At 44.2% G+C, this 12149-nt stretch overlaps 1 protein-coding gene and 1 long non-coding RNA gene across 5 annotated transcripts in view; one reads left to right on the forward strand and one right to left on the reverse strand.

Moving 5' to 3' along the window:
- Positions 1–2598: 2598 nt before the first annotated feature.
- The window catches only part of LOC132015963 (uncharacterized), a 29530-nt gene continuing 19979 nt past the window's right edge, over positions 2599–12149 (forward strand). Inside the window, exons 1-4 of one of the 2 annotated variants that reach the window (XR_009403836.1) lie at positions 2599–2750; positions 3909–4094; positions 10229–10294; positions 11040–11205. This is a non-coding gene — a long non-coding RNA (uncharacterized LOC132015963). Of the gene's footprint in view, positions 2751–3908; positions 4095–10225; positions 10295–11039; positions 11206–12149 lie in introns of those variants that run through there. The other variant, XR_009403837.1, reaches the window with a different exon arrangement.
- The window catches only part of CDK14 (cyclin dependent kinase 14), a 575395-nt gene continuing 570888 nt past the window's right edge, over positions 7643–12149 (reverse strand). For 2 of the 3 annotated variants that reach the window (XM_059396884.1, XM_059396886.1), the window contains one exon: positions 7643–11057. In XM_059396884.1, the coding sequence (XP_059252867.1) occupies positions 10933–11057 (125 nt within the window). In that variant the 3' untranslated portion in view covers positions 7643–10932. The remainder of the gene's footprint in view (positions 11058–12149) is intronic. The other variant, XM_059396885.1, reaches the window with a different exon arrangement.

The raw sequence follows: 12149 nt of genomic DNA on the forward strand, positions 1-12149 counted from the left end.
AATAAATTAAAAAAAAATATATATATATATGAATAAAACTTCTGGCTGGAGGGGAGACAGTTTTTAAAACATGCCCACCATTTTTTGACCTTTTTTTCTATTGAAAGGTGAAGTCTAATTCTTCTCCCTGCAAATATAGGCTGGCCTTAGTGACTCACTTCAACAAATAGAATACTAGGTCATAAAAAGCCACACAGCTTCCATCCAGTTCTCTTGGTGCATGTGGTTTGAAGCCCCAAGCCACCATATAAAATCTCCAGCAAACCCAAGCATCATGCTTAGCAGGACTTGTAGAGAAACCACGTGAAGTTAGTGGAGCTCTGTTCTAGCTCTTTCACCTCCCAGCTGTGGCACCAGGTATGTGAGTGATGAAGCTTTAAAGATGACCTCAGCTAAGTCACCACCTGACGCAGCCTCATGAGAAATCACAAGCCAGAACCACTCAGCCAAACTGCTCCTGAACTCCTGCCCATAGGAGCTAGTGAGAGATGATAAATGACTGTTCTTTGGGGACACTAAATTTGGGGGCGATCTCTTATACAAGGAGGGCACCAGTCACATTTCATTCTCTGTAAATGGGAATCCTTGGAGTTCTTCAGCAAGGTGGTATCATAAGAGTCTGTGCAGATCCAGCTGTAAGTGTGGCCAGCATCTCTTTGTCCAGATTAGGACAAAGCCAGGCTTTGTCCAGGCTTTGTCCAGATTACTTTGCTCTCAGTTTTTCTCTCCTTTCCCTTGGTTGTCTACTTCCATTGGACTGCATGTCTTAACTTCATCTTACACTAAGCTTCAAGGCTAGTCCCTCGATGCCTGGTACCCTAGCTTCATTAATCTCTTTTGGGCATTCTAGTCTACTTCACCCTGGGAGTTCCCCTTAATACCACCATAAGTTCAATTCCAGCACACCTGTACCTGATAAGACAGCACATGGAAGCCCCTTATCATCCCATCCCAGATTCTCTCTGCATTGCAGGGAAGGTGGGAGACACATACATCCAAATTCCATTTCCATCTGAGCAAACAGCTGCCAGTCTACTCTTCAGTATGGGACAAGGCTTTCCTCTAGGTTTTCCAAATGAACCTTCCACCCAACTGAGTGACTAAGGATAGGGCCTCAGTCTGCAGCCAATGACCTCTGGGCAAAAACAGCAACATTTTAGTCAGGATGCACCTTTTCCTCTGGGGCTTTGTTTGCTGGCCCACAAAATGTGATGAACAAAAATAGCATGATTCCGATAATAAACTTATGAATAAAATTGGTTATGAAATGACATGGATGAACAGCAATGGGGATTCTTTTCCTTTTTTTTTTTTTAAGATTTTATTTATTTATTTGACAGATAGAGATCACAAGTAGGCTGAGAAGCAGGCAGTGAGACAGAGAAGGAAGCAGGCTCCCTGCTGAGCAGACAGCCCCATGAGGGGCTTGATCCCAGGACCTTGGGATCATGACCAGAGCCGAAGGCAGAGGCTTTAACCCACTGAGCCACCCTGGTGCCCCAGCAATGGGGATTCTTAAGTGACATTTCTGGAGTAGTACGTTTGGTTTTCAATCTTGGTAACAAATGAAAGCATGTGATCTCACCTGGATGTTAATGACCAACAGCAGAAAGAAAATATTACTTTCTTCAGCCTACCATGAATTCTCTGGTATACTTGGCAGTCATTGGCACAGAAACTGAAGGGTAATTTAGTGCCCTGCCCCAGGGTATGGCTCTCCTCTGGAGTCAGTAAGACGAGCATATCAGAACCCAGGTTGGAACTCTGGTATTCATATGAGCAGTACATAGATTCAGTAATGCTCCCTCTACTACACAGAATATGGGAAAGAACTGGGAATTCCATTTCTTGCCTTGCTTTGTGAAGATGTAGGAAATAACTTGTCAATAGGCACCCCTCAAACTGAGTGTCTCTTGAATGATTTGCAATTTGAACAGAATCTTTAGGGGGAGAGGGTGGAAGGGAAATTCGAGACAGATGAACAGACTGGGTAGAAGGTTATGCACTTCAGCTTCCCTCCAGAGTGGTTCACTGTCATGGCTGACCAACAGAAACCCTTGAGGAGACTTTAAAAAGTGCACACGCCTAGACTGGCACCTCAGAGACTGGGGTTCAGTAGGAATGTTTAGAAAGCTCCCCGGGGGGCCTGGGTGGCTCAGTGGGTTAAGCCTCTGCCTTCGGCTCAAGTCATGATCTCAGGGTCCTAGGATCAAGGCCCGAATAGGACTCTCTGCTCGGCAGGAGCCTGCTTCCCCCTCTCTCTGCCTCTCTGCCTACTTGTGGTCTCTGTCGGTCAAATAAATAAATAAAATCTTTAAAAAAAGAAAGAAAGAAAGAAAGAAAGCTCCCCAGGGGATTTGGGCAGCTGGCCAGGTATGGGAACCCCTGCCTCTGTGAGCTCCTGAGGACAACCAGAAATCTGCCTTCTTTGGTTTCCTTTTTTTCCCCACAGAATTGGGCAGGGCTTTGTTTAGAGTTACACAGAGTACATGTGCAATATGTTCATGTTGTTTGTAGGCTTCTAAACGCTTTCTTTTTTTTTTTAAAGATTTTATTCACTTATTTGGCAGACAGAGATCACAAGTAGGCAGAGAAGCAGGCAGAGAGAGAGGAGGAAGCAGGCTCCCTACTGAGCAGAGAGCCTGATGCGGGGCTGGATCCCAGGACCCTGGGATCATGACCTGAGCCGAAGGCAGAGGCTTTAACCCACTGAGCCACCCAGGTGCCCCTCTAAATGCTTTCTTAAGAAGGTAAACTATATTCCATTTCACTCATGTTTAATCTGTATTATCCTTTAATAACTGATTTATTTAAAAAATTGTTAAATACTGGGCCCTGGTTACTCTCATTAGTCTTGATGATAAAGAGATTGAAAAAAGACTTGTTACTATTTTCAAAGTGATGTAGGAACTTGGAAGAAGGAGGAATTGTTTTGAGGGGATGCTTTGGAAGAGACTTTTTGAAGAGGGACTTAAAAGTATTAATAGGAATTTGGCTGCTAGAAAAACAGGGAAAGTCATTCTCAGAAGGAACAGTATTTCCAAAAGAACAGGGCCTTGAGAAGGTCTGGAATATCCAGGGATCAGTGGCAAGTTCAGTATGGGGCAGGTAGAAGATGTGAGTCTGGAGAGGTGGAAGACGAGCCTGGAAGGAAAGGGGCCAAAAGGCAGTGGGCTGTTGGGAAACCAGCTCTTAAAAAAGAAAAAAAGCAAAAAGGACCTGATTTGTACAGTTGACTCATTTTTGTGGTGTACATACTCCCATCTGATTTTAAGTTATCAGTGATTTAAGAACTGACTCACAAAATTCCTACATATTTACTGTCAGTTTTTGTGAACCGGTACCAGCTGGTTCCAGTACACGACTGAGAAGAGGTCAGAGCCTTTAATTCTAAGGAATAGACTAAAACAATTTTTTTTTGCCTCTTGTCACAGTGTTTCTGCCTCATAGTATAGGGCCCACTTCTATGGCTTTGGAGTAGGGTGGGTCAATGAAATGCACAAGGGACCTGAAAACTCACCGGAACTAATTTTCAGGTTCTTATCACCCATCAGCACTGTCCTTAAGCCCAGGAAAGAGGGGCTCCTTTTCTGGTTCACATTTTAAAGGGTTTGGCTCTCTGGGCATAGTACCCACCCCTCTACAACAGAATGAGGAATTCATGGTGTCATGCCCAACAGGAACCTACCTCCCCTACTTCTACTCCATATACTCCACATGTCTGGGACTCAGGAGTTCTCTTGGTGTATGGAATCTTCCTAAAGCACCTTCCCTGAAGATAGGCACCTGGTCCCCAAGGGTTGGCCAAGGAGGGACTATGCCAAGGGTAGGGCAGAATATGGATGTGGGGGCTGGATGTTGATACCCATGCACGTGTAACCCTCACTCTGGACCCACACCCTTAACAGCTAGGAATGGGAAGTGAAAAGCCGCAGAGAGGCCTTGAACCCGGCTACCTACATTCTGACATGGAGAAGAACTTCTTCTTTAACCCACTGAGTTAAAAGTTCTTTGGAGAAGAACTTCGAGAGAAGTCTAGCAGTTCTAAGTTCAACCCAGGACTTCTAGGTTATCATGAAGACGTATTTGTCCAGGTAAGAGAATAGAATATATATTTGACATTTTGTTAGTTGGATTTATATTTTTAAATATTTAGATATAAGCTATGTGGGCCTCCATTTTGACTCTACCCTGGGCCCAGCAAATGTCAGGGATGGTCTTGGAGGACCAGGGGGGGACCCCCTGGTAATGGGGGAGCCCACTACCAGGGCTGTATTCTAAGCCAAGGCAAGCAAGCTACAGGCCCCAGACAAATTCTTGCCCACTGTATGTTTTTATATACGCTGCGAGCTAAAAATGGGTTTTCCATTTACAAATAGTGTTTAAAAGTCAAAAGAAAAATATTTCACGATATGTGAAAATTATATGCAATTCAAACTTCAGTGCCCATGAATTGTGTGACTGGCACACAGCCAAAGCCATTCATGTGTGTATCGTGCACGGCTGATTTCATGCCACAACAGCAGAGTGAGGAGTTGTGACAGAGACTGTATGGCCTGGGAAGCTGAATATATTTGCTCTCTGGCTCTTACATAAACAGTTTGCCTGCCCTATCTCTAGAGCAGCCGCAGGCAGCAGGAAGGGAAGAGTCTAGTAGTTCTCCTGTGGGTCTGCTCCACAGAGCCACCTGTTGAACTCTCCAAACACACCAATGCCAGGGCCCCACTCTGAATATTTTAGGATGAACTGGTCTGGGGTTGGGTGTTTTTAAGACATCCCCATGATTCTAATGAGAGCCAGGGCTGTGAGCCACTGGGCTAAGTGAATGTAACGTTAGAATCGGAATTCCCCAAATGCCAGGCAAAGTAAAGTTATGGGACCTGTGCCTGCTTTCCCCAAGGATCGGAGTGGATTACAGCCTTTCCCTGAGGACACAAGGTCCCCACTTACCTGACTAGGCCGAAGGAGGAGCAAGGGAAAGGGATCATTGTTTCCCACTGTGGTATGATGTACAAAGCCAGTTTCATTTCGACTTCTCCACATCCTTGAACGGCTGGTTCAAACACGTGTCCCTGCGCGAGCCCAGCACAGTGTGCATCTATCTGTCAGGCAGGCCCACCTTGGACGACGGTGGCACACACCTTCGCTGGAACCCCTGCCGGGTCACTTCCCAGGACACATTCCAATAGGCAACCCTTACCCCATGTTTGCAGTGTGCGCTCCATAATTACTGGTGGCCTCTCAGGGAAGGAGAAAAAAGACAACTCTATCAGAATCCCATTCTCCAGCAGCACAGCCAGCACCATTGGCAGAGGCTGGCTCCGGGGCTGCAAGGCCGCTCCGAGCTATTATTGTGCCCGGCTCTCTCTCAGCAGGACTCGTCGCAGACAATACAGTACACCGAGAGCATGGGGGATGAACAGTAAATACGAGGCCTTGGATTTTTTTTAATCTTGTCAGTTTTCCCCTGATTTGTGTCCTTTATCCTAGCCCCCTCTACTGTCTAAGCTTCTCAAAGCTAATGCCCATAACGCCACCACCCACTGGTAGCAGCAGGCTGCTGGGCCACTGTGGGGTTCTCATTGCGGAGACTGACAATGCCCGCCATTATCCGGCGACTGTACGTGTTAACCTAGTGGCACAGGGTTGCTCCGACACCTTCCCCTCTGCTTTCTCTTTACTCTGGGGGCCAACAGCAACTCTAGGAGTGCCGCCCTCCTGACTCTCGCTGCTTGTCTCAGGCAGCACACATCACGTCTTCCGACCGGCGGCGCTGGAACAGCTTGGCTGAAAAAGAGGACGCTGGGCAATTACGGAGCCGAGAGGGGGCTGTCATCCCGGCGGCCGCGTTTAAAAAGTTAAAAATACTCCCCAAAGCTAATTCTTGGGCCTCTTGTAGATACCAGCCCTCTTGCTCCTTCTTTCCTTCATTAAGAGCTCCGAGGACTCCACGGCACAGCGAGGTTCTAGAACAGGAGCGCACCGCCGAGGCTTGCGGAAGTGGCCTCAACCGAGGGCGCATGCGCCCCCGCAGCTGAGGGAAGTAGGACGGTGGCTTGCGTTTCGCTGCCTTGAAACAACTCCCAGACACCAGTTATTCGTTTGACACTTCTCTAATTGTCATCAGTTTCCAGGGTGATTTCTGGCTCCCATCGAACTGAGAAATTTGCGTATTATTTCATTATCTCTGCCCTGGCTACCCCGAAGTCTGCCTTTACACAATCTCCTGTCTCAGAATCCGCGGGTGCCGGCAGGACCGTGTGGAAATGCACGTGTCCTTGGCAGAGGCGACTTCTGCTGCCCTAGGGGAAAACAGCAGGGGCAGCCGGGGGAGTTGAAGACGTGGTGGCTCTCATGAGCTTTTCTGGAATGGGCTCTGCATCGGCGGAGGACACTTACATTTGGTTTTGTGAGAAGGGTAAAATTGAGAGAGCTTACAGACTCTGAAGTTTGTAATAATGTAGAGCTTGTGAAGGGCTCACGAACTCAGCTGTGGGAGAGGAGCTGAGGCGGCTGCTGCTGGCGAGTGAGGGTCTCCCCGGGGGAAAGCCAGGGGTCCTGAGTCATCCTAACGTAAGACTTGAACTTTGGGTTTTTTTTGCCTCCAAGGGTAAACATTATTTTTAAAAGATTTGCCTATTTATTTGAGAGAGAGCGTGAGAGAGCTCATGAACAGAAAGAGAGGGGGCAGGAGAGGGAGAGAATCTCAAGCAGACTGCCAGCTGAGGGCAGAGCCCAACACCAGGCTCCATCTCACAACCCTGAGATCATGACCTGACCCCAGATCAAGCAACTGAGCCACCCAGGTGCCCCTTCAAGGGCAAGCATTTTAAAATTACCAAATAGTATATCTATAAATTGATAACTGTATCTGGCACGGACACTCTTAGCAATTTATAGACATCATAGTTGGTGGGGGGGGGGGGGGGGGGGGGCAGCGGTTTGTTTGCGGTTGTGAGGCTGACAGATCCGACCAGGAGGAGGAGATGACAGAATGTGACTGGTTTCCAGTGGTGGCGCTGTCAATTCGAGTGCAGGCGCCCACTAGGTGGTGTTTGCGGAAGCCTGCTCAGCTCAGGGAAGGATGCTTCTGGCAGAACGTGGGCATGCTGAAGCTTTGATTTGTATTCAGTGGAGGGTAACCCACTCACCTCCTCTTAGAATATGTACACGATAATTAAGAAACAGACAATAAAAGATAAATAGGATTGTCATTAAACAAAACCAGATTGGTTCAGATGCATGGAACGTGTGGTGGACGTCATTAAGGAGCTGGTGGAATTGAGAAGATCCTGCAGCTCACAGACTTGTTCTACGGAAGTCTGACAAAGCATATAGAAAAAGGAAGGGCTTGGGGCACCTGGCTGGCTCAGTAGAGCATGCAACTCTTGATTTTGGGGTGGTAGGTTCCAGCCCTGTATTGGTATAGGGATTATTTAAAAGATAAAATCTTTAAAAAAATTTAAAAAGGGAGGGTTTTACAGACTACTGGAACATTCCAGCTAGCTCACTCCTTCTCACATCCATGGATTGTTTTGCTTTCTTACTTCACTCGAAAACTGATTGTGTCTAAGAGTTTTTAAGACAATGTTTCTGTGACAATGTATGGTGTTATTTGGCACCAAGAAGATGCAAGAAAATGTACAGAGATTCTGCTATACTTTATTCCATATCATGTTACAAGAAAACAACAGTGACAGCTGAAAAACCATTACATCTTTCATAATACAGACAAATTACACTTGGGAACAAATATGCAACATGTATTATCCCATTCTCCTTACTATGTTTCATTTTGGAATATAATAGTTTTCTGAATGATGCTAATACATTTCTTAGGTACTGACCCTCTGCTATGAAGTACATATCTCAGTGTATCATACAAAAAAAGAAAAAGAAAAAGAAAAGAAAAAAAAAAAAAAAGAACCACTCCCAACTAGAGAATATAGATTTTTGTATGTGCCTCTAAAATATGCTGCTGTAGGAAGGGGAATGAAAATAGGAGATTGCTTATTTCACTTGAGACTTTTTTGTTGTTGTTGTTTTTGGTATATGAGAAAATTGCAAGGCAGTAACATATGTGGTTTCCTCTGCCTACAAGCCAGTAAGAGAGAGAGAAGTTATGTGCAATTATGCAGCATATTCCTATGTATAGGGGGCAGGGAATAATCTACCCCAGTATGTACAGCCTAAATATCCTCTTATATAACAAAGATTACAAAACCAGTAAGTACTATTCACAGATGAGTATCTTATATAGACACATACATAACCTAGGATATTAATTACACTGGCTGTCATGTACACACTGAGGAAAAGATACCAAGGGGTCTTGCTTTCTCTGCAAACCTGGAGGCTCCCCTGGAAACTTTTCTTGCTACTCTTGGGAGGTAGAAATAGCTTCTCACCCTTTTATCAGTGGATGGACAGCCACCCCTGCCTTATGCCCTGTTTTGTTTTTCCTCTGAGCACTGCAAAAACATTTTTTTATGTCTTACGTATCCTGCATCTTTAAGTCAACCAAACTGTTCCTTTAAGAAAATGGAAACAAAGTCCCAACTATTCTTTCAGAATACTGTGTGTGCACTGATATACCTTCACTATGCTAATGAGTTCCTAATATTCCAGCTGTATGAAATCAGGCTAGTCCTTCATATAAAAATAATCTCACAAAACATTCCAGTGCTTTCTCAATAGAATAATAAATCTGCTAATGAACACATTCTGTAATGATTTTCATGGCTGCCCTCCGTGGGAGGGGGTGGGGAGAGAAGAGGTGGGGGGATGGATTGCCAATAGGAGAGAAAAGGGGAGAGAAACGAACCAGACTTTGGATTTCTTGTACTGAGGACAAGGATGGGGAGATACAGACCTCCAAAATGAGACCTTCTGAGACATGTCTGTGTAAAAAACAGATTTTCCTCCACACTGACCAGCTTATGTTTCCTTTCCGAGAGAAGCTGCCTGTGACGGGCACATATCTCTGAATGGTGCCACCATTCCTAAGAGAAGTCTCTTAATATTAAATATTTTCAAATGTTCAACTTAGAAAGCTTATTAAGTAGCAAGATTTAATCATCAGCTGCTCTTGGTTTAAACTTGGTTAATTACAAAAGCTATGCCTCTCCCCCAAATAAATAATTCAAAATCAATCACAGGCAAGGATGTTCTTATCGCATGTAAAAATTTCTCTCCGTATTTACATTAAGGAATTGTAATTTAAGCATACCGTAAAATACTGCTAAAGACTTCCAGTGGGTTGGAATGTCTGAGAGAAGAATGGGAAAGACTTCTAGGTAGCAAACAGTAAACATTCCAGCCTTGGGTAACTTTTGCTCTCTTTAAAATCAATTAGTAAATAATTCTTTGCTTTGCACCTAGAAGCTTTCAATGAATGCTACTTCTGAATAGGATGGATTGTGACCCTGACATATTTATTCATGCCCCACTCCAGGGAAAGTACCCTTTAAATGCTTACAAGTTCTGGGTTCAATTTCCTAGGAATACTGGCTTCAACTATAGAGAAGCTTTTTCCTCACGTGACTCTCAGAGAATGCCTTTGTCAAACTGGCTCAAAATTCCTAGTCTTGATCCTAAAAAGTGCAATGCATTTCAAGTTCTCAGTCTCTCTTTTCTGACCAACAGGAAAATGTAAAACAATGTACATGAAAAGTATTTCCATAGGAACTGGTGTTCTGAGGGTCCAGGTTTCGTGCTTTAGATGAAGTTCCCTAACTACCCCGGTGGCCTCAGTATTATTTGGGGTTGTGTGGTGAGGGCGGCCCCACTGGGAGAGGGCCTGCATCTGGTAGCTCGCCCTCCCCATCAAAGCGCGTGCCCAGTCCACCTTTCCATCATTGTCACAGACGCGCCTTCATCCTTCAAGGACCCTCATCTTCTTAATAAGGGAAGCTGGGCCTTTCTTTTTTCCTTACGATCTTGAAAGCAAGACTCCTGCACTGTTTCTACAACCTGTGTTCAAACAGTTTTTCCAGGAGGCCGGTTAAAGTTAAGGTCTTCCAATCAGCTTGGAATGTTTTAAAAAGTGTAATTCAAAGGTGCTTTGGTGTAAATGAGCAGATTTTCAACTCTGGATAACTCTGTAATTTGCTTTTTTTGAATGTTACCTAGCCAAGATGGCTTTTGGGGCTCTAATGTCCAGCAGATAGAATTCTTTTGCACCCAAGTTGTAAGCATTCTGTTCCTCATTCTTTTCTCCTCCACTTAGAAAACACTCCTGAAGCATAACAGAGTGGATGGAAAATATAAGATGTTGACAAGACCCAGAAAACAGGTAAAAAGTCACCTCAATTTTCAGAGGTTGAAAAGTAAGCAATTTATCCCTGTCTTTGTTCTTAATGCTTGATATTTGTTTCTTTACTTCCAACGTACTTGAAAAACAGTCATGCTACGTGGCTTGAAAATGCTAAGCAGATTCCAATATCCTATATACATGTGCAGTTATTTCCAAGAAAAAAAAAAAACACATTTGCAAATGTCCTCAAAAGGTAAGCGACAGGTGGGGCCCCACAGCCAGGGACCAGGTTGTCAAGTCAACCTGAGAACAGGGGTTTGCTTTAGCTAAAGATTTCCTTCCTAGTGGTTGCAAAATATGCACTGCTCTCAAAGAAAACACACATTGTTTTATGCCACCATGTGGCTTTCAAGTACAGACGTTACTGAAGAAGTGTGAACACCAAATGTGTTGTCTTAATGTATTTAAGACATGGCTGGTGAAAGCATAAAAACCTTTACAGAGACACTGCGCTGCAGAGGGAAATCAAACAAAATCAAACACAAAAGACTGAAAAGAATACATGCCATGTATCAGTAAGCAAAGCTTAATCTTCACATAGTTCTTGGAAATCACAAGGTATCCAAATGCGTGCAAGGTTTTAAATAAATTGCAGAGAAAACAGGGTCTTGCCAGCTTCAATTTTCTTGTAAGTGAAATCCACCACAGGGAGGGGAAGGAAACTGATCCGTGATTCCCTTCGTATTATTGGCCACTTCATTAATGTGTTTTTTTTTCTTCCCAGAATGATGACAACTTAATCCTGGAAGGAGAAAAAGAGAAAATTGCTATATATTAAAAAAAAGAAAGAAAGAAAGAAAGAAAGAAAAGAAAAAAAGAAAGAAAGAAAAAACTTACATCATTCATTTTTTTCTAAATTACACGAGACATCAAAATTGGTTAGGCTAAAAGTGAGTCTTATCCGTTTTCTCTGCTGCCACCCTGAGCACACAGAGTGGTCTCCTTCACCAAAAACAGTTCTCTTAACACGATAAACAAATGTTCTGACTCCATTTTTTCCCCCTTAAAATAATTTAACTCCATGAACTTAAATGGTCTAACCTCTTCTTGGATTATTTAGAGAAAAAGAAATTCAGCAAATTTCCTTCCCCAAATCATTAGTAGTGATACAGGTCTTAATTAAGTGCCTGTAGCATCATACAGATCATTAAAAAAGGACAGATCCTTGTGTTCATTTTTATGGCCATGAAATAGAAAAATGGATCACCTACATGCTTTTAGAAAAAGCCCAGCTGTATATAATTCCTTCATTGCCTGTTATCAGACCTAGTTTCAACAGAAGGAAAATTGGCCAGCAGGACCTGAATTGCCAGCCTCTTCCCACCATCCTGCATACGACTGTGCATTTCCAGGGGTGCCTGCTTAAACTTGGTAACTACTTCCATATGAGTGGTTCAAGAAGAAAGAAGGAGTGTTTACTCTCTTCCTCTCCACATTTCTTTTTGGTCCTTAAAAATTTTCATTGAGTCCTTCGGATGGGAAAGGCATGTCTTGCCAGGAAGGATGAAAAGAAAGACTCCCAGGCTCAAGTCACACAGGCCAGAGACTCCAGCTCCACCAAATTCCAGAAACAAGCCCTCATTTCCATTTAAAGTTCAAGGTCACTGAGGCCTGGTTAGGCCTGCTTGTCACCAGTCTATGGTGCAACACTGTCATCTTCCCGAGCAGGAAAAGAACTTTGGCCTTTTATTAGACACAGCTGGTCATGAGGGCTTCGTGGTAATAACTTTACTGCCCACATGAGGCTACCTTGACCAAGAAAGCAAAAAGTTCCAGCCCTTACTATTAAGAATAGCATCCTCCCAGGGGCACCTGGGTGGCTCAGTGGGTTAGG

Source organism: Mustela nigripes, chromosome 4, assembly GCF_022355385.1.
Source record: "Mustela nigripes isolate SB6536 chromosome 4, MUSNIG.SB6536, whole genome shotgun sequence".
Classification (NCBI taxonomy): Eukaryota; Metazoa; Chordata; class Mammalia; order Carnivora; family Mustelidae; genus Mustela; species Mustela nigripes.